General features: G+C 48.5%; 2 protein-coding genes across 2 annotated transcripts in view; both read left to right on the top strand.

Moving 5' to 3' along the window:
* The window catches only part of LOC118219172 (ras-related protein Rab-21-like), a 13430-nt gene extending 4167 nt beyond the window's left edge, over positions 1–9263 (top strand). Inside the window, exons 2-7 of the mRNA XM_035402149.1 lie at positions 3679–3738; positions 4902–5009; positions 5650–5713; positions 6400–6454; positions 6959–7047; positions 7433–9263. Coding sequence (XP_035258040.1) covers positions 3679–3738; positions 4902–5009; positions 5650–5713; positions 6400–6454; positions 6959–7047; positions 7433–7572 — 516 coding nt within the window. The 3' untranslated portion in view covers positions 7573–9263. The remainder of the gene's footprint in view (positions 1–3678; positions 3739–4901; positions 5010–5649; positions 5714–6399; positions 6455–6958; positions 7048–7432) is intronic.
* Positions 9264–11480: 2217 nt separating this feature from the next.
* tbc1d15 (TBC1 domain family, member 15) overlaps positions 11481–27500 on the top strand; it is a 26972-nt gene continuing 10952 nt past the window's right edge. The window contains exons 1-9 of the mRNA XM_035402130.1: positions 11481–11597; positions 13118–13216; positions 14118–14192; positions 16026–16167; positions 17745–17949; positions 21766–21868; positions 22924–23133; positions 24682–24810; positions 26520–26623. Of these exons, the coding sequence (XP_035258021.1) occupies positions 11574–11597; positions 13118–13216; positions 14118–14192; positions 16026–16167; positions 17745–17949; positions 21766–21868; positions 22924–23133; positions 24682–24810; positions 26520–26623 (1091 nt within the window). The 5' untranslated portion in view covers positions 11481–11573. The remainder of the gene's footprint in view (positions 11598–13117; positions 13217–14117; positions 14193–16025; positions 16168–17744; positions 17950–21765; positions 21869–22923; positions 23134–24681; positions 24811–26519; positions 26624–27500) is intronic.

The following is a 27500-nucleotide window of genomic DNA, read 5'->3' on the forward strand; positions in this document are numbered from 1 at the left end:
CAAACAAGTTCTGGCCACAGCTCAATAAATTCCTCATATTCTGCTTCCTTTCTCCTCCAGCGAAGTGGATTTTCACTTGTTTACATGTACAGTTAACAGCGGCCAATAGAGGCTGGGCGCAGGTTATTGAACGATTAAGCCAGCCCGTTCGTCATTGGCTGTTGGAAGTGGGTCCCCAGCGGTGGTGGTTTGCGTGCGGTATGTCCGCCCTGTGAGCCCTCTATGGGAGCCCCGCGGGCTGCGGGTCCGCGGTCAGGGCACGGCACAGCACGCAAATTAGAGCGCTAAGCCGAGGGAAAGACTTCAGCAAGCCCCTGCCGAATTTCGCCCAGACTCGCGGCTAGCTCCCAGGCGCTTAGGGGGACCGCGTGGTGCGCCGTGTACAAGGCCTTAATTGTGCAGTCGCTCAGTACAGCGTTGGAAAGTAAAATTACCTGGAAAGCTGTATTTCCCTTTGTGAGCGTGATGTAATGCGGACTCATTTGGATTACATCTGCGTTGCGTTGCATTTGAAGAGTGCAAGTGATTTGTGGGAGGAGGTTGGTGGAGGTTTGCTGCTCGGTGGCCCAGGCAGTAATTCTACCTGCTCTGAGGGAGGGTTGGAGAGAGGGAGGGAGGGAGGGAGGGAGGGACGGAGGGAAGGAGGGAAGCAGAGAGGAGAACGTTCTGCCTCTGTAGACAGCGAGCGATGTGGGAATCTGGGTTGACATTCAGATGAGCACACGGTGACCGGACTAGCGAGGACAGAGGGTACGCCCCGGCTAACAGAAGGCCAGAGGGAACAGACCCTGCTGAGAGTCTGATGCTGTGGGATTTGTGACTGTCAGACAGAGAGAGCCTGCTTTACTGCACCTGTTCACTGATACCTCTGTGTGGTTGTCCTTAAAGATGAGTTAAAGGTGTGCCTCAGTTTCTGATGTCTCAAATAAGTCTCAATTCTTCCATCGTTTTAATATTCTATAAAGTTACTACAGTATGTGGCTAACTAGACTATCAGTCTCAAGAAACATTAAAACAATCAAACTATTATAGTCACCCATAAACACCCACATAAATAACTCTGGGTCCACTGAAACTGAAATATAGTTCCAGTGACATGCAAATAGTCCCAGCTAAAAAATGTTTTTCTTCATTCCTTTTTTATGTAGCCTAGACACTTCAAAATATCCTCAGTGAAGTTTATAAGAGTCTTCTTTGCATTATATCTGTTCAATATAGTGCAGGCCATTGAGTCATTCTCTCATGCACTTTTGATAAGGTATCTCACGGCCTGGTCTACAGTACATAATACCCTGGTGTATACTAGATAGTGTGACCTTAAGCTGAGTAATGTTATTCACTTTTTATTTCTCTCATTTTTTTATCGAGTGTACACTGTGAAACAGACCATCTGCAAAGGAACTGTGTGAGGAAACTGAGCTGAATACTGATGAGAGCCACCTGCTGCTTTTAAAAAAACAACTAAAAAAAAAAGCTCTGATATTGGGGAATTACCGTTGTAGAGTTGTGTGCAGCATATGTTCTGGGCTGTTCTGTCATAGCAAGTAAGTCCAAGTACTAGTGTGAGCCAATGGAGAATGAGTGAGTGTGTGCAGTTGTCCGTTGGTTTCTCTGTTGAATTAGGCCTAGTCTGGTCAGAGCTTGACGCTCGTCGGTTGCTGTGGAGATGCTGACAGTCCACACCCCCCCCCCCCACAAACCGTTTCCCTCATTTCGCCTGGAGAGCTGTCATTACCGCTGTGACCCCCAGGTGTGTCCAGGCCGTGTTTAAATCCGTGAAATGCAATTTAACGCCAAGCTGACTTCTGGGAAGTCTGAGTGTCATCTGTAACTCCCATTCAGACAGCCACGATAAGAGAGGCCCCCGATTGGCTGTCGGGCGCGTGACCTTCCGCTGCCTTTTTAAAGGCATTAATTGGCGATCCGGTCTGGCTCGGACGTGTGCTCTGTTGCCACGGCGCTGGCAATCACCGCGGCTCACTTCCTGGAATTCACGCCGATGTGGACGGGGGCTAGGGACAGCCCAGCTCGCCTTCCTGTGTGAAACCCATCACTGTACAATGTGCTTCTCTCATGTGGGCGACAGCTTGCAGTCTTCTGAGGCCTCCTCTCAGTTCTTAAAGGGTAAGCGCCACAAAACCGCGTCCCCCGAAGATAACAGGCCAATTCATTTTAGGCCAAAGGTTTTGTGATGAAATGAAACTGAAATTGGTGTTAGTATGGCTTCACATTTGACAACTTGATCACTCCTGATGGAAACACCCGAAGTCATGCTGGAAAATTACTTGTGTGATGTGTGACGCAATAGGGGGAAGACAAACAGCTCTGCTATTATGCTCTTATGTTGAAAAGATGACAGAAATGGCCAGCATTGAAGTATAACCGTGCCTGAGCGGAATGACGGAGGCAGCTTCTCTGAGCTTTCATTGGACGATCAGGACGTGCCCTTCTTCTTTTATTGGCCGATCGGTCTCAGGAAATGGCATCTCGGCCTTCAATCGCCTCACGGAGAAGCTGCTCTCAGACCTGCATTAACCCGCCTCCTCCTGCTCTTTTACTGCCAGGAACACGTCTGCCTGGCGAATACCTGGAGAGCGCCGCTGCCCGTGGAGAGCCTCTCCTCCAGGCTCTATTTAATTTGGATCTGAGTGGATGTAATTAACACAACAAGGCCTCCCTGGTGGGGCGGCGTGGGAGCGTGTGGGAGGCGTGCATCGCCGGCGTGATGTCACGTTTGAGCCGTGTTACTTAAAGGGCACTTACCCGTTTATCTCCGAACGCTCGTCGATGCTTTTCCTTACCGCTGCGGTTTGTGGCCTGTAAAATTACGTGTGTGACTGGAGCCGCTCCTGTTCTGTCGGCGCGTGCGGTCTGGAGCAGGACGGGATGGCGTCCCGGTTTTCGGCCCCTCACCCTCAGTATGCAAACGAGGGGGCCGGCTGACGGGAGCTGTAGAGCCGCGGCAGAGCCCTGGGCTCCCGGGCGCGCTCTCTTCACTTCTCTGAAAGGAGTCTTTATCGATCCGCCGCGCCGCGCCCCGCCCCGCTCCCAGCAGGTGGCCCGCCTGCCAGTGCAGGAAGAGCCCCTCCCACGGGCCGAAGGGCAGGAGGGAGAGTAAAAACATGTGTGCATCTTTATTTTTTATTTTATTTATTAAGATTCTTTATTAACACTAATCCTAACAAACAAACGCAATATAGGCCTACAAATGCGTGCACAACTATGCCATATCTATGAATTTCATAAATCAGCAGGCCTTCCTATCTCATCCATATATACCCTGATTTGTACGCTTGTATGCGAACATGACATTCCTCCATCTTCCTTTATTTAAACAGGCAGACAGAAAGGAGAACTCAACAGTTTTTTTTTTGGTGGGAATTTAACCAGGATACCTGTAAAATGTTTCCCCAGTGGCGATATCCTCTGAAAAAGCAAACCTGGTCTTGGACTGGGCCTAATCCTTGTCTGGGAAGCCAGCCCTCAGTATTACGCAATGGAAGATGTTTGGTAATGGTGGAATACATGTGATCCCTTTGAAATGCGCTTGCTGTAGAGTGGTTTATACAGTGCAGGGGGCCGTCTGTCTGGCTGTGTGTTTGTGCGCTACCCTGAATGATGCCCTTATTTCATCCCCCTCTCTCTCCCTCTCTCTCTCTCTCTCTCTCTCTCTCTCAGGCGTCTTTCCTCACAAAGAAGCTAAACATCGGAGGGAAAAGAGTGAATCTGGCAATTTGGGTGAGTCTGTCATCTTTCCTTCATTCATCCTTTCATCTTAACTCCCCCCTCCACCTCCTCTAGGAAAACATGCACCACCCTCTCTCTCATGCCTTTGGTGTTACTGCCTTGTGGACAGGCCACGCCCCTTCTGACATTAAGTAAAGGCCTGTCCCGTGGGGAGTGGAGCTAAAGCACTGGCTCCAGGACTGGCCCTGACCCTGTCAGTCCCAAAGGGCCAAAGCGTGATTGGTCAGTTGGGTGCCTGCAGTCCGTCTGCCCCAGCTGCGCACGCAGGCGTCCGGCGCAGTGGTAGCGCAGCTCTGTTGTGCTGCAGAGCGAGTGCGCAGGAGCTGCGTCTGGCTGCGCAGACTTTGGAGGACACGCACGCTTGCTGCACGCTCAAATGGACGGAAGGAAAAAAGGGGGGATAAAATAAATAAACATAAAAGGTGTTTAAATAAGTGAGGCGTTTATGGTCTGACAGCGCTGCCTGCTCCTGCCTCCAGTGCGTGCAGTTTGAACATGCTGGCCCATGCAGCGGGTCCCTGAGTCACTGCACAAACAGAGATGCTATTTAGACTCCCGAGATGGCACAAAAGGACTGCCTCTTGGCTCGGTTATTTTTTTCCTAGTACCAGATGGCCCATTCCATCACAGCTTCCAGTTCCTCTATGAGCCACATCTCCCCTGGCCCTTGAAACCAAAACACAGCGGCCATTTGGTTTCTGGTCCCCCCCCCCCCCCCCCCGCCATCACACCCACCCCCCATGCCCTGCTGTGGCGCACGAACATTTAGAAAAATGACAGTGAGGTTACGGATTTGTTATTAATACACTCCCTTGCCTGTGGTTGGTGTAATTTAATTTTGAGCATTTCGCATGGTTTGGAGCGCTGGGGCGTAGCCATGGATACTGAGCTGCGGGAGAATGTTTCCCAAACTGGGGTGCTCATGCCCCCCGGAGTCCTTAGAATGTTGCGGGGGGCATAGGGAGGGTGGGGGGGGGGCCTTGCTCCATCTGTTCACCGATTTATTTCTGGCTTTTTCACACATTTGTACCCCCTTGAGCAAATTTGTTTGAGTTAATTGGGCACAGTGAAGCAGAGCGAAGGGGTTTGATCTGATTGGTTGATTGAGTGCTCCTATGGCCCGTAATGCTGTACCACGTGCTCTTCGGCTCCAGGACACGGCAGGCCAGGAGAGGTTCCACGCCCTGGGGCCCATCTACTACAGAGACTCCAACGGAGCCATTTTAGTCTATGACATCACAGACGAGGACTCCTTCCAGAAGGTAGGGGCCCCACACTGTCTTCTGTCTGGAAGACCAATATGTGCCAAACTGTGAGGTTGGCACATTTGTGACAGGATTTGGGGTAAAAAAAAGAGGGCAAATCACCCTCAACAACAGACATTGAGCATGTCTAATAAAGAACAAATGAACAACTTGTTGGAATTATTATTGGGAAGAAGAGCAGCACGCGCAGGGTGAGTGTGAAAGTGTTTTGGATGAGGTGTTAAAGCAGGCTGTGCTTTAACACCTTTGGCCATTGGTGATGGACACTGAGTGTTTACTGAAAGAGAAGGGATGCTAACCCTGGTGTAGCGTCTCTCTCTCTCTTTCTCATCTGGCCTTCTCCCTCTCTCTCTCTCTCTTTCTCATCTGGCCGTCTGCTACCTACCCTACAGGACATCTCTCACTATGAAAGAGCTGAATTCTCTATTCTGCTTCCTTTTAAAGTAATGAATAAATACAACGAATAGTTTTAAATTAGAGGAAGTGGAACTAATGAGTGGGTGTAGTTACAGGATGTTGTACATATGTATATTATGCTTCATGTTTTTTAAAATATATGTGATTGATAACTGGAGGTCATTGAGGGCTGTGGTTTTCACACTTTTAAAAGATTTCATATGTCTCCGTTGTCTTCTAGGTGAAAAACTGGGTCAAAGAATTAAGAAAAATGTTGGGCAATGAAATATGTTTATGTATAGTAGGTAAGCTTGCATATTCACTTCTCTGCATCTTGTATTACTAATAAATGCAATGTGTATTCATAATGTGAAATCCCTATTCTGTGTGACCGCATGTTGGATTGGAATGAAGTCTGTCTGTGTTGTGTAATGTTTTATATGGAATTTATAGGAAATTAACTGTGTAGATATCATGGGGTCTTGAATCATAGTCATTACATGGACTCTGATATGATTATAGTCATGCATTTGTGTTTGTTTAGAGGAACAGAGATTTTCGGTGTCTGAGGGGTGTGGTCGCCCCCGCTTCCCAAAGAAGCAGGTCACATGAGCAGGCCCCAATGCTCCCTTTTTATTAAGCATTGTGCTGCTACAGGTCATGTGACTTCAGTATGCAAGTCATCACACCCCCACTGTCGGTTACCCACTTCAGTGCACAGAACCCCGCCCCCCCCCCCCCCAAGCAACTTTGGAGTGGGAAATGGCCCTTTAGTCTGCCTGAATTGCACTGAATTAAAGGGGGCGGGGCAGTGTGTGTTAGCCACTATTTTATGCATTTATTTTGACTTATTTCCTGTGTTGTGCTGAAAATGGGAGATTTGGTACAGGCTGGTGGAGACAGTTGCTCATTACGAGGGACTGATACGTGTTGCAGGCTCACAAATGCATTTCTGAATTTTATCCATGGTTTTTCTTTTTTTTTTAAACAGGTAATAAAATTGACCTGGACAAGGAGAGACATGTATCAGTTCAAGATGCAGAAGAGTAAGTACATTTTCCCCTTACAGGGGAACCGTACAGGCAGAGTAGAAAACCGTAGAGTGCATATGGAAACACTAATGCATCTATGGTATTTTCAGATGAGGTCACAGCTTCTCAGTCTTTCCACTCCTCTCCTTGCTTTGTGTTTGAGTGTATACATGTCTCAATAAAAATGTTTCCAATGCTAAAAAGTTATTCACATAACGAGCATATATTTCTCTCCACATGTGTGAAAAATCACAATTCTTGAACAAGTCTACATATCAGATTTTGGATTGCCAAGTTACAAATTTTTTCCCCAGAAGCTGAGCTGTATCCCTAAGCAGTTCCACTTGTGTTTTCCTACATGTATATCTCCTTTCTTGGTGTTCCGTTGGAGATAACGTTTATTACGAGCTTTGATATGAAGGAATGTGTGAGTCCTCGGTCAGTAGATGGGTGTAAGTCACATGACAGGAAACGAACCATGCGTGAGTAACCAGGCTGGACTTCAATATCCCCCCACAGGTATTCCGAATCTGTTGGAGCAACGCACTACCACACTTCAGCCAAATTAAACAAAGGCATTGAAGAGGTCTTTCTGGACCTTTGTAAAAGTAAGTTTGTACCATGTCGCTGTGTACGTGTGGCACATTGTTAGGCAATTCATATATATCAATATCCAATCATATTCCTCAACACTCATTGCCGCAGCCTTGTTCTATTAAATCTGTCCTTGCCTCTCAAATTAGGGAGAGCATGTACTGTCCTCCAAAGCATGTGATGTCGGCCAGTACTTTCTGCCCCACTGCAGTTTCCCCACATCATGTGGAACTGTGATGTAATAATGGCCATTGATTAATTATCAATATTGTGCAACTGTGTTTAAATTAACCATTTGCGGAGAAGTCGGTGTTCTAGAACTCCATTGCTTTCAGTTGCTATTTGGGGTTGTTACATGCCCTGTTGCTGACGTCTGTTTGTCCTGCCTGTGGTCCTCAGGGATGATGGAGGTCGCGCAGGCGGACGAGAGGTCGAAGGGCAACGGGGCGAGCCAGTCCGGCGCTGCGCGACGGGGGGTACAGATCGTGGATGATGAACCCCAAACTGCCACAGGAGCGGGGTGCTGCTCTTCTGGCTAGTGCCATTAACGCACACACACAGGGAAACACTCTAACATACTCATATACACAGGCACAGACACACACACACACACACCATAGAACTTTGGACCCTCCGGCTTCCCTCTGGCTCCTGTCTGATGAGACTGCCATTCCTCAAGTCACATGACCCCTCCAGCCCTGGAATAACATGCTTAACAGTATTCCCAGTAACCATATTTATACCACTCAAACAAATCCTCAAACTACTGCTGAGAGCTGTGTACTGAAAAAGTAATTACCAATGCCCTTCTGAAGCCACACCCCCTTTCCTTTTACCCCCTTAGCAACAACCCCCCCCCCCCCCCCCACAAATTCATAACCTTTTCTTTGACATGGATAATGTGCATGTTGAATCAAGTTCTGTAAAAACCTAATTTGTTTTACTTAAAAAAAAGAATTATTAACTTATGTATTTGTTCTATGAAGATCATTACTCGTTCAGACCCTGGGTATTTTTGTGGTAAATTGTGAGAGTTCTGCAGATCCGCCATGTCTCTTTTAAATTTGGCAGATATCTCATACTATTTTTGCACTGGCCCATAACTGTCAATGCTCTTGTTATACTGTACTTCTCTCTGTTTGCAGAGTCGGAATATAAAATGAAAAACATTCTTCGATACATATTGAATATTTGATCTGCTTTTACAAGCTTTTGGGGAAAAAAACTGCAAGTGTAGAAAAGTGTAAATTAGTCTTGTTAATGATTGTATAATGAAATTAACAGCTGTTGGTGGAAAAAGCACTTTTTGGAATTGTAATTTTTTAACTGCTAGTATCATGAGTGTTTTGTAATAGAAGAATTATAATAATTTACAATGCATAGGTGTCAAAGGCAGTGTCGTTCTTTTTCAAATTCAGCTATTTCTATTTTTTTTTTTTTTTTAATCAGAAATTCTTTCCATCGGATACGGAATGTAAGTTTATAAACAAATTGGCGAAGCAATCGGTGCATCACCTCCTGGAAATGGCCACTAATGGAAAAACGAGTTCACTACAAACAAAATGGTCGCTGCTGCTCAGTGGAGCCTGTTGAAGTGTTCGCTTTGACGAAGTGGGAGTATTATGCTACTGCTGATAACCTGTGCAAGAAGTTGTTATGATTCTTCCTGAAAATGACCATGGAGGTGCCCACCAGGGATCCACCATGCACAGCACTCGGTAGCCTGGATGTACTTCTTACTGTATGTCGTCTGAATAGGGCCTCCACAACACCCACACTAAGAACCAGGACCACCTCTAGTGGGCTGGCCATTCTAGGCCAGAGGCAGCTGCAGTGACCTCTGACCTTTGACCTCATGGGGATCTGGGTTGTGGGAACTGGGCTCTCCGCCCAGCATCAGACGTGTACGTGAGCTTGCTGTTCAGGTCTCGTGATGCTCAGATGCACAGGTCTCAGGCTAAAGAGGGCATGATCACAAGCGCCTTCCACATGGTCAGAGCTGCAGAAGTAACAGGCCACATGACCAGTGGGGGTAAGAGCTACATGCTAACATGAATATAGGCAAAAGGTGTAAGCAGGAATCTTTCTTTTTTATGAGTAGTTATTTCATTTTCGTATTGCCAATTAAATCCATAAACAGAGATGAAGGTTTTGTCCAGAACCAGGAAAGCAACCCCTTGGGAGCTGTTTTCTTTGTCAATATGAGCAATAAAAACTGGTTGTTTTCTCACTGAAGACTGGTGTTTCTGCACCTCAGAGGTTTATACTTACCTGCTAAACCAATAACATGTTTGAAGACTTGAAATCACTGTGTGGAGTCCAGCTTGATTACCAGGTTTCTGCAAACAGTAGTACTCACAGCTTTCATTCTTTTTTCACATTGTGCCAGTTTTTATGACATGGTGAGGACGTGTGTATCTTAGCCATTAATCAGAAAGCCTGCCTGCATTTATAGCTGTGGGAAGTAGGTCTTAATAGCTCTTGGGCAGACATTAGTGTTTGTGAAGTGTTTTTCCTGGGAGCTTTCTTTCAGCTGAGAGGACTTTATTACCCACAGACTCACTGTAACATTTAGGAAAATGTTCCTATGTTTATCTGTTTATATGTTTAAACAACTTCAGATTTCTTTTATAACCGTTGCAAAAAGCATTTAAAAAAATCAACCTCTGTGGCAACATATTAGTGAGAATAAGGTGTGGGAAGGAGCCTGTGTGAAGAGCTTTGCCAGTGGCTGTGAGGCAGATGGGCTTAACTGAAATAAGCTGATGTTCAGCATGGCCACGCCTCCCTCCCGCACTTCAGCCAACGAGCTGATGGGATGCCAGCAAATGAGCAGAACCGAATGACAAAAATGTGCCCGTTTAGATGGATATTTTCATCCTGGATTCCGACAGTGACAACGCTGAATACTAATGATGCTGCTGCTTGCTCTTTTTTCACGGCGCAGTCTCTGGCCTGGTTTATGAAGAGAGGAAATTGACTACTTATGATTCTGGGATTTTCGGGTGTCCTCTCTGCTAGATTTTTGCATTTTGCCGAGAGGTGCAAAAAAAAGCTCTGATTGAAGCTTATTGGTTGACACGCAGCCTGCAACGTTTTAGTTTTTCTGTTCAGTGTCCCGTTCCTTAACGGTGGTCACCGATAGGCTCCTCATTTTCTCTCCACCTGCCGCTGACCTGGCGCCTTGCATCATTTGGTAAATGCTGTTTTCTCCAAACCTTAAGCGGACCGTTTCAGCATTCCCCAGCTGATTAAAATGTGCAGTTCATCTCCTACAGCACGGTCCTGAGCATCTTTTAATTATTTCACTGACCTCACTTCCTCCCTGTACATTAGAGGCCTTTTAGATAGGAGCTGAGCTTGTGCTTTGTGGCTGGATATAGAGCAGAGAGCTCATTATCGTCCTTCAAATGACTACACAGTGTAGCTACACGATGACCAAGCTATGCAGCGAGCTGATAACCTGGTGAAAATAACTTGACTGATTTTAACTACAACCAGCAATTTGCCCAAATAATCACCCCTCAGCTTTGACCCAGATCTCTGGCTCTGCCCACCCTTCTATTTTGATGTGATCTTCATGTTTAGATCTTTATGGGCCTTTTTGACATTAGTCAGTATACTCGAGATACACTCCAGAATCCAGTCTCAGGGGATAACCAAAAGCATTCAGAAGAGGTTGACACAAATGGGTGGAATTCAGCACTTTTAACTTTTAATCACTGTAGTCTCTCCCAGGCTTGTCAGTAAGTGAGAGGCTGAATTATTTATGTGGAGAGAAGGGGTTGTCGGAAATACAGGTTTCCTTTTCATTTGGGAAAGATGTGTGGGCTGTGCTGCCCCCTAGAGGAGAAGCATTAATGATAATATATTAGGGCCCAATTGTTATTTGAGAGCCGTACTCAAGCATGTAAAAACATGCATATTCTGACCTAAAATATAATGTAACTCTGAAACAGGCGCTCAATCCCACCTGTGGAGAAGCTTGATTGAGAAGCTGAAGTTTTTTTGGGACTGACACATAATTGAGAAAAATGCTAGAATTGAAATAAGGTGGTAAACAATTTTACAATCTGGTAAAACTAAATGGAATACAACTGAATGATACTGTAAACTTGCTTGCATATTAGTACGTACATTTTTACATGTGAAAATGTTGCTGTAACTTCAAACACTTTCTTGAGACTTAAGATGTAGCATATTTGTATCTCTTTTACTCCAGATGAAGTCGCAGTGGCCTCAATGAGCCACCGTACTAAATGAACTTGAAATTGGCTTTCGCTATTATTCGAATTCGCTAATTTAGCCGACATTGAAATGTGTTTTTTTTCTTTTAAGATGCAATACCATTAATTACCATGAATTAATTCAAACAGAGTTCGTTCTTTCCCTTCTAAAAGTGTAACTCCAGATCAAGTAATATGATAACCTCAGATATTCAGCTTCCGCTTTTCCGTTTTGCTCTTGCGCTCTATGGATGTTGTGGACGGCTGACAGGCACGTGAGCAGTGCTACGTCATCGTAAACACCACCGAGCGACATGGCGGCTCCTGCAGCTACCAAGGTATTGAAAAGAAACTACTGAAATGTTATTTTGCCTCAAAATGTAAAAAATAACAGCGTTCGTAGAAGCGCTTTAAACATATTGCTAAATGTAGCAGCCAGCGGTGTGGTGTTTGGAGAAAAATTAGACTATTTTTTAACGAGTAACCAGATGTAAACCTTACTCTGAGCGTGGGTTCTGTAATGCAACAGTTTAACCATTATCTGGTGCTGCCACGAAAGCAAGAGAATCCACGACGTGGTAGAGTTCGCTAGAGCATGTGGTTGGTGTTGGTTCTGCAGTAAACATATGCTAAATTATTAAAACTAATACCATGCTGTCTATTGACCTGGCCAGCCAGTCTCCTAACTAGTTAGCGGTAGCTAACGCATTGCGTGGCATTAATTTACACCGCTCGTGCGTTGTTAAATATTATCTTAAACGTATGTAGACATTCAAAACATTGAATTGTAAATAACCCTAAATAAATAGCTAATGTTAGTAAATTTCCCACTGTCCCTGTTACGGTAAGGAATCGATATTACAACAAGGATCCGCTTTGATTTCCGCTGCGATTCGAACTCCGTAAATGTTTGCCATGTTTTTGTGACCAAGATAAACTCGTTGGCACAATATTTTCTTTACTCCTTGTGTTGTTGATTGCTTGTTTGTAAGCTAAGTTGATAGAAGTGACCGTGCTGAATTGCCAGTAGATGTAGCCATGTCCACCTTTGGGGAGTTAGCTGCTGTTTTAGAAACAGAAATTAAACGGCCTTGCAAACTAGTCGGGGACACAATCCCCCACGACACGAGCAGGGATGCAGAAGTAGAACAACTTCTTCCGTGTTCACGGCCGACGTTAATGTTGTGAAAACGAGCTTGAAGTCCGAACGAATGGGGGAAGCCGACTGTTAGACAATTTCACGGTTTATTCAGCTCTAACGATACAGGAAGCCAATTATGTATTGCTAGTGCAGTGGGCCAGTTGCGTTAGTGGGATATTAGTCACAGCCGTTCCGGGTATTGGGAGTTTTTAAAGTATCTCATACAGCGTTCCCGACCAAGGGTTAGGGACACACTGTGCGTGTTGGTTTCCATATCACATGACCTACCACGTATTTGGATATGATTGAGTGTTGCCTTATTTAACATTTACAGATCCTTACAGGACTCTCAGTAATAGCAGTGTGTCTGCAAGAGCAGTGTGTGTGCAAGACCACGGCTAGGAAGATGGTGGACTACTAGTGGGTTTATGGTCTAAAGCCAAGCTATAAACCTTTGATAAATTCATTATATGGCAATAAACAACCTGAAACAAGAGGGGGTATACGTTGCCCTGGATACGAGCATATGTTCAATACCTGTAATTTAATGCATATTTACCAAGGAGGGTTACATAAATTGATTAGTGTAAACATTAAATGTATTTGGATTTTCAAACAAAATATGAGTTGTGTTGGTAAAAAAAAAAAAAGGCCAGAAGCCACAGGATCACTTGTATCACGGTCAGACTCATTGGATTACGTGTTGTTTTCCCACAGATCATATTTGAGCAGGAAGGGATTTTTATTCATTCCAGTTCCACGAGGGGCGAGGACCAAGAATCCCTCATATCCGGGTTCCTGAGGATCGTCCAGAAGGTACATTCCAGCGCCCGTGAGCGCTTCCCAAATAGGCGCGTCGCTGGCATGCCGGCCCGTGTCCGACGCCAGTCTGTGATGCCATGTCCGCATAGCTTCCTGTCACCGTGCTGCACTTTAACGGATCTTTGTGACGGAATGTTTTTTGTTCTTCAGCAGATGTAAGGAAAGTCTGGGCCCTGTTTTTGCCATGATGTCATTTTAGTAATGTGTGATTGCAGTTTATGTTCTTTGTCAGTGTTGACAGATGTGGTGTGGGACATTTTCCCCTCTGAAGACTGGCAGTAAAGTATTCATAGCTCAAGTAACAGCTGCTTGACTGAAACATTACAACCTTTTTTTATTAGGCATAAATATAATAAATCCCTCAGTCTGATAAAGAGTATTTTTTTAATCGGCTCTCATCCAGGGTACCATGCTTTATTTATAGAACAGCAGTGCGACTGTCTCCAGTATCTTTCACAGTTACACTATTTCATAAAATGTCAATGGTCATTATCAGAGATTTCTGTTCACTTCAGGGCTGGTGATGGATATTTAACACGAACATTCCTCTGAAATGTGGACTTTTGTAAAGCACAGAATTTCTCTGGCTTCTTAACTCAAGGCCATAGATTTTCTTTGTCCCTTCAGATGTGAATATTGACTGTGGGTGTCTGTCTGTTCATGATTTCTACATTTAAAATTGGCATAAGAAGTCCGCACGACTGTAATGCTTTGCAGATGTATTTTGTTTGCCTGCACACGTTTGCCAGCATTGTGTGTGTGTGTGTGTGTGTGTGAGAGAGAGTGTGTGTGTGTGAGAGAGAGAGTGTGTGTGTGTGTGTGTGTGTGTGAGAGAGAGAGTGTGTGTGTAATGATATGAGGCCAGGTGCACAGACGGTGTTTTCCCCTCTCTCAGGATGGTGAAATCTGTGTGGAGTACAAGCCTCTGGAAGATGCCGTCGATCCCTCCAACATGCTGTGCGCTGGAAAGGTTTGGGCCCACATCTTCTGTCTGTGCTCTACATCTTCTTTCTGTGCTCTACATCTTCTGTCTGTGCTCCTCTCCGTGCTCTTCATCTTCTCTCTCTGCTCTATATCTTCTGTCTGTGCTCCACTCCGTGCTCTTCATCTTCTCTCTCTGCTCTACATCTTCTGTCTGTGCTCCACTCCGTGCTTTTCATCTTCTCTCTGTGCTCTTCATCTTCTCTCTGTGCTCTCTGTCCTCTCTCTGTGCTCTCTATCTTTTCTCTGTGGTCTCCATCTTTTCTCTGTGCTCTCTGTCCTCTCTCTGTGCTCTCGTGCTCAGAGATAGGAGAGCTTATTTATCTTTTCCATAAAGCCGAAGTGTCTGAGCGCGTGCGGTCCCCCGGGGGAGGACTGGAGGCGAGGGCCGTGTGACATTTACGCTCTCCTCTCGGGGCCGGAGTGAGTGATTGCCTCGTAATGGCCGCCCCGTGTCCTGGGAGGGCGTGCGGTGCTGCTGTCGAGCAAGCGCTGTCTTTGTGTGACCTTGCGGGCTGTCTCCGAGCGGCCCCTCTTTCTGTTGAGCGAACCTTTGACAGATTTCACCCGGTGTCCATGACGGCCTCCTGATTCACCTTTTTCACACGGCTGTACCGTCACCCGTGAACTACAGGTGAACTACAGCGCAAGACTACGCTCAGCGGCTCACTGCCCAGTCCAGAGTCAGGCCTGAGGCCCTGCTGGAGCTCATGCAGGGTGTGGAGGTGTCAGTGTGTGTCATACGTTGGGGTGGAGTGCCTGTAAAAATGGTGTTAATGTAGGAAATGATAGTGGGTGTTAGTGTGGTGTGCCACAGCGCAGTTTCGTTCTGAGGCTGATTGTGCTGTTGAGTGGCTCTGACCAATAGGAGTGCTGTATGAGCTTGGGCTATGTCATTAGCGAACTTATTAACAAAGACACAATACACGCTCTATCATTAAAAGAAAAAAGAATATTACTCTAGTAAGTAAGAGTCCTGTTTCTCTTGCTACATTTCTGTATTAACCCAGCAGTTGTGCAGTGGTAACTGGTGAGGCTAGGCCTCGCCCTGCAGCACTCCACAGCCCGCCGTAGCTTTCTGAGAAGGGAAGATAAAATGAGTTCACACAGTCCCAAAGTCCATTAGTATTTTATCTGTGTGGGAGAAAAAAAAAGCCTCCACGCTTTCTGCGGTTTTATTTCGAGAGGGCTGCGTTTCCATAACAACAGCCCGCGGTAGGCCAGGCTAAGCGAGGCCGCCGCTCTGTGCGTGCGCGTGCGTCCGGCGGGGCTTCGCCGGGGTTCTATCGCTCGCTCGTGTTCGCGGCGCGCGTTTAAAAGCTGCTGTTTGCGGACGGGCGTTTCACGCTGGGCCACGCCGCTCGGGCGGTTAGTGGTTAGCGCTCCGGACCGGCGCTCACGCACGGCTCTGCCTCTGAGAGCCCCAGCGCTCGCTGTTCCTCTGTTTGTTTGCCTTGATGTTCCGCAGCCCTTGTCCTGGCTTGACTTACACCGAATGCAGCTGTACTGAGGTTCTCTACAGGTGCCCAAACCCTGTAGAGCTGCCGTCCTGCAGGTTCTCATTTCAGCCCTAATTCAGCACACCTGATTCTGATTCTACTGATTGGCAGCTTAACGAGACCAATCAGCCATTGAGTGAGGTGGGGCTTTGTTGGGCTTGGAGTGAAAACCCGCAGGATGGTAGTTCTCCAGAAACAGGGTTGGATGCCCTTGTTCTACAGAATGCAAGTTTGCGTGAATTGGAGTAAAGCAACTCAGCTGTGTCCCAGCCGGGGTTTGAACCCGTGACCCTCCGCTCCGTTTCCTTGGCGCCTCTCCGCAGGACTCCAGTTCGGTGGTGGAGTGGACCCAGTGTCCCGGAGACAGACCCCACCGGGCGATGGAGCAGCAGCAGAGCTACGAGACGGAGTGGGACATGGTCAACACCGTCTCCTTCAAGAAGAAGCCCTACACCAACGGCGAAGGTGAGCATCGCTCCGCCAACCGCCGTACCGCCAACCGCCGTACCGCCAGGGGGTGCGCTGGGTACGCAGGCTGGACTGTGTCAGAGCCGCGAGGCCCTCATTTACACAAAATGGCTGACTGGCGCCCGCGAGAGCAGTGCCTTCTCTTTGATCGCCGCCTGGCCGTGTTGCTGCGGAGATGGACCCAGCCTAATGGGTTTGGTTTCGGTCTCTGGAGGACAGGGTTGCCTGATATCTGGTTTTTGCCCGGAATGTCTGTTTTTCAAATTATTATTCCGGTTTGTTGTCCTCACTGGACAGTGTAATGTCTTGTCTGAGCAAATTGATGGAAGAAATTTACCGGTAGTTTGGAACAAATTTGCATCTCAGTCACTCCCACTTCCATGAGCAGTTCCAATAGAACCCCCCCCCCTCCCTTCAGTTCTGACGGCACCCCACCTCGTTCGCGATTAAGCTTCCAGCTGTGCGCGTTGTGCATTTTTGACAAATTCAAAATGTGGCAACCCTGCTGGGCAGTAACGGACACCAGAGAGAGACGGAGGCAGATACTCTGAGCGCAGCCCTGTCTGACGCACGGCCCTCTCGCCTGTTCGTCTCGCCCGCCACGTCCTTCAAGCACCGCTAATCCCTGGCGCGTCGCCGTGGCTACCAGATAAGGACCCGCCGTTTCCAGGAGGGGAGCTCGCCGATTGGCTATCGCTCGGCGACCCCGCGGCCCCCGCCGTGCTGAGTCATAACGAGGAACAGCTGTCCTCGCTTCTCACCTCCTCCCCACCATCCAAAAAAAATCCCCTGGAAGTGCGGCCATTCGTTAAGGTTAGAAGATAATATTATGTGTGTTTTATTTTAAAAATTTTTGGTCGGTGGGCTCCATGTGAGTGGGGTAAAGATTTTCAGTGTCCGTGGCGGGACCCAAAGCAGGCCGAAGCAGGCCGAAGTGGGTTAGAAGTGGGGCGGCGCCCGAGCGGAGGTCTTAGGCCACCGCGTCCTTGCTGGAGCTCTGGAGGGTATGGCACAGGACACGCCTAATTGATGCCGGGGAAAAGACTAATTGCTTCAATTTTTCCTTCCGTAAAAAAACGACCTGCGATCAATCTCTCCCAGCCTCTGGTGTATTAATCAGGCTCCTCGCCTGCACTTGCTCCAATGGCACCAAATGTCAAGCCGCTTGAATTAAAAACCCATCAATTTATTCTTTTTTTCGCCTACATTGAAGATGACATTTAACAGGTGAGATATGCCCGTGTTTGTCCTAAAATCCCCGAAAGTCTGCGGTGTGCCCGTTTGTCCGTCAGAACCGCGGAGGGGAGGCGGTGGGGGGGTTGTTATTTGCGTCCTTGTCACCCGCCCCAAAACAATCTCCTCTTTTTTTGGCCGCTATAAAATGAGGCTTGCAGAATGTGCGGCCCTTGATGGTTAAAGCCCAGCAAACACAAAACGTTCTCACAATGTTGCTGAAATGTTTTGTCGATGTTATGCTGTTGCCGCCACCTTGCAGGAACATTTGTGGATGTTTGTGTTAGCTGGGACATGTCTGTGCGGGCAATGGCGGGGTCTCATTGGCTCGTTCTCCGCAGGTGTGTCGAATCACGCGCAGGAGCGGGGCAGGTGGGCCTTCTTCTTCAGCCTGGCCGAGCTCCGGTCCATCCGGGTGAAGACGGAGGGCTGGTCCCACCTGGTCTTCTGTCTGAAAGACGACACGCTCCTGCCCGCCCTCCACTTCCACCAGGGCGGCAGCGAGGCCTTCCTGGACTGCCTCGGGAGATACGTCCTGCTGACCGGGTACCTACCTGCGCCGAATGATGTGCTATAATCCTCAAGTCACTCTGCTTATAATGTGCTATAATCCTCAGTCACTCTGCTTATAATGTGCTATAATCCTCAGTCACTCTGCTTATAATGTGCTATAATCCTCATCCACTCTGCTTATAATGTGCTGTAATCCACAGTCACTCTGCTTATAATGTGCTATAATTCTCAGTCACTCTGCTTATAATGTGCTATAATTCTCAGTCACTCTGCTTATAATGTGCTGTAATCCTTATCCACTCTGCTTATAATGTGCTATAATCCTCAGTCACTCTGCTTATAATGTGCTATAATCCTCAATCACTCTGCTTATAATGTGCTGTAATCCTCAGTCACTGCTTATAATGTGCTATAATCCTCATCCACTCTGCTTATAATGTGCTATAATCCACAGTCACTCTGCTTATAATGTGCTGTAATCCACAGTCACTCTGCTTATAATGTGCTGTAATCCTCAATCACTCTGCTTATAATGTGCTGTAATCCTCATCCACCGTCTTTGCCCCTTTGTACTGATAAATCGATTCATCACAGTAAAGCTTGCCTGAAAAATGCTAAAAACTGATTTTTCTAAAAGGCTCATTTACAAACCAAATGCAACCTTTGGAAGTGCGCCGGTCATATTTTTTTTTTGAGAAATTGATAATTGCTTCGACCTACTCTTCACCCTGATATTAATTTATGTATTTTTCATGGTTCAGTTTCGTTTTCCGCACAAAAGCCTGGAAAAATGCTTGTTTGGACAGTAGCATGCGCTCATCCGTCCTCATCGTCCTTACCGTCCTGATGTGTGAATCATGTGTTTACAATGCTCAGTTTCCACAAGTTTATCGTCTTTCACCTGGTGCGTGCAAGAGAGCAGAGCGGAATGACATGTAGAAAGATGCTAATTACGTGCAGTACCCTCTTCTTCCTGAAGGGGGCATTGCAAGACCTTTATGTAAAATATTTAGCACTGTTGCTCTGAAAAGCGCTCTGGCTCCAGACCAGGAGCCCGTAACTTAGGTCTTTGATAAGCCTCGGGGTCCGCTGCTTTTTTGTTTTCACCTTAAAATCAACAACCATTTCGAACCCAAGAAGCCAGCTGAGGTGAGTTACTTTCTGTGCCAACGTCTCAAATTGATCAATTCATCAGCCATGAGGCGGGTAATGAAGAAAATCATCAGCCCCTGCTGCTCGACAGGAGCTGAAGAGACTCCTTCTTCACGCCATGTTCGACTAGTAAATGCAGCTCCCTAAAAGTATCTGTAATATGATCAGGGATAGTGGGTTAAAAAACACTTATCGTTGAACTGATTTTGACCTTAATTGTGGTAGCAGTTGCATGCTGGGCATTGGAGTTTTAAGGTACAACGAGGTCACAGAAAGCCCCGAGGTGCAACAGGTGCCTCTCTCTTCTTTTTCTGCTCGCTGGCTTCGGCCCTCCCAGCCCTTCCTTTGAACCGGCATCTGTCCTTGTTTTCGGAGGCGGACCGAAGATGAGACGCATTATTCCTGAACATATGTTACCCTCCCTTTAGGCACATTCGTGTTTTTGCACAAGAGAAGCGAAAAAAGAAACAGCGGAGCGTATGCAGGACGGACAGGGAGGCAGAGATGTGTGTGCATACAGGGGGTTATGTGGAGCGTGTGCTGGACTAGCCCCTGGTTAGCACAGATGGTGTGGTGAAGTTTAAGTGGCGAGGGAGTGAGTGCATCGAGCTCCGTTTGCCCACACTCTCCGCCAGCCCCCCCCCCCCCCCCCCCCCCCCCCCCCTCCCCTCGCGGATTACAGGCATCTCATCAGCAGCTCATCTCGCCGCCGGAACACACTCCGCGGCATCCTGGGAAAACAGCGCCGGCTTAATCTACTGTTCGAGAGCATTCATAAGCGGGGCTAATAAACACCGGGGACGGTGGCTTCCCCGGCAACGGATGCGCTGCCTGCCTTCCTCCCACCCCCCCCCGGCGCCCCCCCCCCCCCCCCCTCGAGCCCCCGTCTCATTTCCTCTGCAAATGAGCTTTGAGCCGCGACGGCGTCCGCCGGTCACTTCACCGGGAGTCTGAAGTGCGTCGGCGCTCTCTGCCGCGCCGGCTGGGAGGCACGCTCAGCAAAACTGCCATTTGTATTCAGAGCTTGCCCGCGTTTGCCGTTACTCTACCGCAAAGGGTGAGCTGTGATGTGGTGCGAGTCTTTAAAAAATGCGTATGCATGAGTGAACCTTGAACTCGTGCCATAAAAGATCTGTACTTGATAACCTTGAGCTGTTGACCTTTTCATCGAATGCTTCTGTTTCTTGACATTAGTGTTGAAATAGAATGTGCCCCGTGCGTGTCATTTCCTGCCTGAAGCTGATCCAAGTTGAAAGACAGGTAGAGCAGCGCATTCATAAGATTGTGGCTCTCTCTCGAAATGATTGCGTTGGTTGCAGGATTGAGTGAAAGTTTGAAAAGCATAAAAGTTTTCCTTCATATTGTTCTGATGGGGTCCATTAATGTGTGTGCAGTTATGAATAAATTAAGTCACATTTCTACAGAAGTAGGCAATAGTCTAGTCTGATCTAATCCGAATCCAAACATAAATATGTCTGTGGTCCAATGAGAGAGAAGGTGGCTGGTGGAAGTGCGCCGTGTGAGTGGCTCGGACGCTAAGCGCTAATGCGAGGCGGTTTAGCGTTTGGCTAACAGCCGCGCTAATCTCTTAATAAGCGCGGTTAGAACGTGGCGGCCACTGACTCGGCCGCCCGCTCTGCCTCGCTGTCGTTTCAGCGGTCCCCGCACGTCCCCGCACGTCCCCGTCCCTCGGCGCGGGGCCTGGTTATTAGCGGCTTGCGTTGTCACCGAGACGCTAAGGGGTTCTGATACGGGATCGTTTGCGTGCCGATCCCCGCGCCGGGCGTCCTGCCCTTTCTCTTTGTGTGCTGAGTCAGGGGCGAGTCTGAAGCCTGGGAACGCTGCGCTGGCCCGTTAAAGGACCGCGTTCGCCGGAGGGCCCGGCTCTCCCCCTGCAGTCCGATACCGCCACGCTGGATTCCGTCCGCGCCGCGGCGGCGTCCCCTCCAGCGCTTCCGTCCCGCCGATAGCGCTCATTAGCGCTCTTATCTGCAGCTCTGATAACGAAGGCTCTGGGATTAAGCAGCGGGCCAGTGCGAATCTGGCCGGGCTGATCCAGGTGTCTGATTGGAGTATAATGAGATGGCCCCGGAAAAGTCCCGCCCACCCACCCGCCCGCGCCGCTCGCTGACGGGCGCTGCTCCCGCTAACGGTGGCGCGCTTAACTAATTAACCTTTCCGGAATCTCGGCGAGGCCATCCCTCATGTCGGGCATTGACACAGTGGCGTCAGGCTGTTGAAAGGGGAATATGTGAGCTCACTGCATTTTTTTCCTTCTTCTTAATGCGAGTGGGGCTGGATGAGAAGCCGGGTGAGGTGAGTTCAGTGTGTAATCGGCTGCTTTGATTGGTCAATTAAAGTAATGGGCGACAACCAAAAACCAGCAGACCCTGTAGCCCTCCAGGATCAGGTTTGAGGAATCCTGTCTGTTGCAGCCTCTGCCGCATGTGACACATACCCCCTGGATTTCTCTTTCATGGTCAAATACTCAGTACAGTGGGCTCTCATTGGCCCTGCTGTGTCAGAGTGGGCTCTCATTGGCCCTGCTGTGTCAGAGTGGGCTCTCATTGGCCCTGCTGTATTGGTGGAGCGTGGGCTCTGTGTTCCTCAGCCTGCCATAGTTGGGTCTTGAGAAGTCTGGATTTTGCCGCTCACTGGCCTCATCCTCAGTCCTCTCTCCTTCCTCCTTTCCCTCAGGTCTCCCGACGACGAAACAACCCTGATAGTCTGCAGCCACAGCAAGGCCCTCTCACAGTCCTTTGAGAACCTCCTAGACGACGCCACATTTGGCCTGGTTCAGGTAGGCCCTGTTCATGTTAGGCCTGGTTCAGGTAGGCCCTGTTCACGTTTGGCCTGGTCCCGGTAGGCCCTGTTCACATTTGGCCTGGTTCAGGTATAAGCACTGGGAAACAGTTGTGGGAGTGCACAGTGTCAATATTAAAAGTAGAGCTGGGATGTGAATATCTAGCACTGGCTCTTGATGCTCATCCACCTGTCTGCTTTTTGCACAGGACTGATTGCCCCATTAATCCCCCTTAAATCTGTTCCCCACTCCCCATGTTTGTTTGTGGCGGTGGCAGAGTTTTGATCGACAAAGCATTACCAAAAGTCAATAATATCATCTCAGTACCTGAAGGGCTGTGTTCCATTTGTCATTAGCTTGAGCCGGCTAAAGGCTAACGGCGGGCTTTGGATGTGGGCTCTCCGCTAAGCGTGGTAATGATTGGGGATCAGAGCTAGGCTAATGAACCGTGACTCAGAACAATGGACAGTGGGCTGAGCTGGACGAGGTTAGCACAGCACAGAAGGAATTATTTTTTCTATTCCAGAAGTACCGCTGCAAAGATGAATGACTGCAATTAATTGGATGAACAGAAGGAAAAAAAAAAAGAAAGAAAAAATGTTAGCTGGGGGAGGAGGCGGTCACACGTGGCTCTTTCTCCAGGCTTATGAATCAGCTTTATTATTTATGACCGCTCGAACGTGTGCCATTGTAGATGAAGCTTGTGCGTCACGAACGCGGTCGAGCGACCTCGGGTCTGTGTGTGCCCTCTGTTTCATCCACAGTTTCTTAGACAGCATCCATAGATTGATTATCAATAGCAAATACTGTGCAAAGAAATTTAGTATCCAGTTAAAGACGCAGTACAGAGTGCATGTATTTAACTGACTGTTGTGCAGTTCTGTAGCCTGAATCTGTGCTCCGGTCTCTAGTGTTTGGGTGATGACAGCTTTCTCACGAGCCTCGTAATGAGGAACTCATTGTCAGGCATTGATTTTCCTGAGCAAATAAAAAGGTTCAAATCAGTTAGTCACCGATAGCACGTGATAGGCCGTCCTCACTGTCACTCACAGAAGTTGAGGAAGGACCCGTACACGACCACGCTGGGGGGCTTTGCCAAGGTGACCAACTACATCTTCGACGCCTTCCGGTGGCAGGACCTGGAGCACCACCACCCACAGCAGCCGCGGCCGGCCGAGGACTCGCCCGACCCCCTGAGCGAGGTCATCCCCGGCCTGGAGATCAACCAGCAGGAGGAGCCTGGCTTCGAGGTCATCACCAGGGTGAGTCGCCCACTCACCCGCCTGTCATACGTCCTCCCCACCAGCAGGGGGAGCACTGTCATGGCCTGTTCTTCGTGGGCTGTGTTCCAAGGGTTAATCCAACAGTACACAGTTGTTGGGTGAGGTGATCTGAGATCAGAGGCAGGTAGCGCCGCAGTGCAAGTGGGCAGCTTCCACTCCCTGTTGAGCGCGTGTAGCTGCAGCACCTTGAATAGTTTCCTGTTCCTACTGTAGTTTAGTTTCTGTGACATTAACCTCTGTTGACTTTCAGCTTGATTACTTTGTCGTTACGCACATCACTGCCTGAACAAAAAAAAAAGGGCAATTATGGTGTAATCCCATTTTTTAATTACACGTTTAATTACACCCTTCTTTGTGGGACTTTTTTTCATAAGTGTAATTACAGGCCATAGATTTCTCCAAACAGTGAGTAATTAAATTCCCCAGTTTTTTGTTTGGTTTTTTTCTTGTTTGTTTGTTCTCCGGTCTTATTTGCTTGTGCCAAGCGCGTTTCGTTGGGAGGCGGAGCTGCGGTGTTTATCTCTGACATCACATGAGCGATCGCCGGGCCTCCTCCTCCCTGCTCCGCCGGCTCGATCACTTCCAGTCCCCATGGAAACGGTCTCTCCGACGCCGCAGTGCTACGGGCTGATGTTCATCACTGTGATTGGCCGGCATACAGCAGACTGGCCACTGTGATTGGCCATCTCTGCGGACCCAGTCTACTAATACATTCAGCAATCTGATATTAGAATGATATTTAGTAGAGCTATCTACTAAAAGTTTAAAAAAACCCTGTCATTTCAGGCCTGCTACACTGATTTATATTCTAATAAAAACCCTGTAATTTAGGAGTACTACATGTACTAATATTTAAAAAATCAGTGATTTTAAGCATACTACATTGACTAATTTTTTTTTTTCACCCAGTAATTTTAAAGGTGCTACATCTACTAATATAAAAAAGCTTGTGATTTTAGGCCTTCTGAATCTACTGTTGTTCTGGAATAATTATTATCATTTTTAATAATTATTAATTATTATTCTAGAGCAATTTGACAGTTTTGGTGGACTTCCTGCTTTTTAATGGGGAGCAAATACAACGAAAGCAAACATTGTACATTGCGCAGCTACAGTGCAATTAAAATGTGCGAGCTCTGTACTTGTACTGTGAGTCGTGTGTGACGTGGTGATCTGCGTATGAGAGCAGTGAAGACGGGTGTTTTCGGAGGCTGGTGTTCGGAGCCGCGGTGTGAACGTACGGCTTGTGCACGCGTTGTTTGGGTTTGGCTCGCCGTGGCGCGGCTCAGAGGAAATGGAACCCGGCGCACATAGCGGCTGTGAGCTTGTGCAAACAGGACGTGTTTGAGCATCCCTGCCCCGTAATCTCCGAAAGGTGTCCCCCCGCGCCCCGCGTTTTACCGCTAACCTCTCCGGCCCCTCCGCGGCTTCCCCCGCTGAGGCCCTGTCCGCCATTAACGAGCCGGCGGTAAGGAGTCACCGTTTCACATTTTCTCATCTCCTGTGTAAATGGTCGCCCCTCTCCAGATCGATTTGGGGCGGAGGCCGGACGTGGAGCGCAGGGATCCTGTGTCGGCGGAGGACTGGGCCCAGCATGTGGATTCAGAGGGAAGGGTGCAGGAGGTGTCCCATCTAAAGAGCCTCATCTTCAAAGGGGTAAACAGTGGCCGTCGCCTCCCGATCTCTCCCCCTTCTCTCTCTCTCACTCTTTCTCTCGCTCTCTCTCTCCCTCCCTCCCTCTCGCTCTGTCTCTGTCTCTCTCTGTGCCTTTCTCTCTCTCGGGCTCTCTCTCCTTTCCTCCCTCCCACTCTCTCTGTGCCTTTCTTTCTTTCGCTCTCTCTTTCTCTCTCCCTTTTTTGAATTTGCTCTTTATCAGTTGAGATCCACAAACCTCTTGCACCTGAGTTTCTGAAATCAATTTATATGAAAATGTGTGCGAGCCCACATCATCCCATGCGACACAAAGCAGCACTGAACTGAAACTGTGAGAGAAACGGAGGGTTTTGAGCTGGAGTCTCTGAGAGTGAAAGGTTGTGCAGCGTTAATTAGACCTTTTTAAAAAGGCACAGCGGGTGTTTTTTTTTTTGTATGGAAGTAAACCCCAGGGAATGTGCTTGAGTATTGATGAACCAGGCCAGTTAGGGCCATTGACTGAGTGTGTGTGTGTGTGTGTGTGTGTGGAGCCGCCAGGCCAACTGTACCCTCTCCCTGGAGTTCATTTCCAAATGTTAATTGACTTACACGCCTGGCAGCAGCAGTGCCACAAGCTCCCAGCCCTGTGCTGGTGAACCAGGAGCCTGAGATGTGAATGATGTGTGACCCTGTTGTGTGAACACGACGGTGTTGTTCCAGTCACCGTTTAGAAGCTACGCTAAATAAAAAGCACCGGTTCTGTGCAGAGCGTGCCGATGTTCCGGCTGTATTCGCATCGGCGCGCTCCCTGCCGGGCCGGAGTGCCTGTGATCAAACGGGAGGAGCGGGCGGAACGGCGGAGTCTTCCTCAGCGCCTCTTCATCCCTCTTAGCCCGCAGCCAGCCGCCTGGAGCCGCCGGAGCTCTTACAGACGCTCGTTACTGTACCAAGAGGATCAAACGTGCGAAAGAAAGGGAGCTCTGTTTTCCTCTGACCTGAATTCAGCTCACATTCATCGAGCGCCGCTAAAGAATTCCGCGGCTGACTTCGGCCTAGCGTTCGCCGCTTCGCCCTTGATGAAGGAATTTCGAACATTTCACCCATTAAATTACCTGCTAAATCAGGTGTTTATCTTTTTTTCTTACATTTCTTCAACAGCTCCCACTTCTTTACCCACTCACTGGAAATAATGTCATTTCTGTGTAAGAGGTTGAGAAAAAAAAAAAAAGAAGGAAAAAAAAAAAAAAAAAATCTATTTCTTGACCACTTTGAATTGAATTTCTGTGCGCTAATGACTTGCTGCAGCGCGCTGACAGGAGCCTGGGTAATGGGCTGACTCCTCGTGCTTTTCTCCTGCTCAACAATAGCGGCCGGTTGAGAGCCTAATCCAGCGAGCGGAGTTAGACCTCCCACAGAGACTCCCACCCACAGAAAGCACTGGACCACAGAAGAAGAAGCTCCTTTCCATAGCCTTGGCACGGAATTCTTCATCATTGACTTCCAGCTCCCCCCGTTTATCACCACAGCTGCAACAGGCAGTGGAACCATGAAAGGCTGAATCTGGTTCTGTACAATGTGCATGTGCATGATGCGTTGTGCTGTTATTTTGGGTGTTTCACGGCTAGGCTGCGGTGTCCTCTCCCCGGCGTGGCGGGGAGGATGTGGTTGGCGGGTGAGTTGGCGGCGGCGGTGCTGTGGCGCGCGTGTCAGTGAAAGGCCTCTCCCCCTCACAGGGGCTGTGCCACGCGGTCAGGAAGGAGGCCTGGAAGTTCCTCCTGGGGTACTTCCCCTGGGACAGCACGCGGGACGAGAGGAAGAACCTGCAGAAGAGGAAGACGTAAGACGCCCCTCCTCTCACAGTCCTCCTCACTGTGTCCTCCCTGCTCCTTCTGTTCTCCTCCCTGTGTTCCCCTCTGTCCACACTGGCTTCAACCCTGCTCTTCTTCTTCTTCTCCTCTCTCCTCCTTCTGTTCCCCCTCCATGTTCTCCTCTCTCCACGCAGCCCCCTACCCTGCTCTTCTTCTTGTTCTCCCCTCTCCTCCTTCTGTTCCCCCTCCATGTTCTCCTCTCTCCACCCTGCCCTCTACCCTGCTCTTCTTGTTCTCCTGTCTCCTCCTTCTGTGCCTCCCCCGATGTTCCCCTCTCTCCAACCTGGCCTCCACCCTGCTCTTCTTCTTGTTCTCTTCTCTCTTCCTTCTGTACTCCCCCCCTATGTTCCCCTCTCTCCACCCTGGTCCCCACCCTGCTCTCCTCCCTGCGTTCTCCTGGTGGAGATCCCATTCGGAAGGTTTCTGAAGCCACGCGTTCTGTCCTTGCTGTTTGAGAGTGACTTCTTTATGAGAGCTCCACATAGCTCTGCACAGTCTAGACCGATGCAGATGAGAAGCTGAAAGGGAAGCCGGGCTGCTAAATTAGAGGCCACGGGTTCAAATCCCCGGTGGGGGCACTGCCTGAATTGCTTCCCTGCGCAATCCACCTATTGTTGGATTGCGTGCGAAATGTAAGTAACCTTTTTAGCTCTGTTGAGAATTTTAAAGGACTTATATTGCTTTCCACCGCTCATGGGCAATTTGAAACATTTTCCTCAATTAGCCCCAGTCTTGAACCTCGGTAGGTGTTTGGAGGCGGCCTGTTAGCTTGGCGTCGACGGCGGCTGCTGGTCTCCCTTTTGTCTGCGAGCGAGAGAAAGGGCCAATTTCCCCCCGTTCTCTCTG

The sequence above is a fragment of the Anguilla anguilla genome, chromosome 19 (assembly GCF_013347855.1).
Source record: "Anguilla anguilla isolate fAngAng1 chromosome 19, fAngAng1.pri, whole genome shotgun sequence".
Lineage (NCBI taxonomy): Eukaryota > Metazoa > Chordata > Actinopteri > Anguilliformes > Anguillidae > Anguilla > Anguilla anguilla.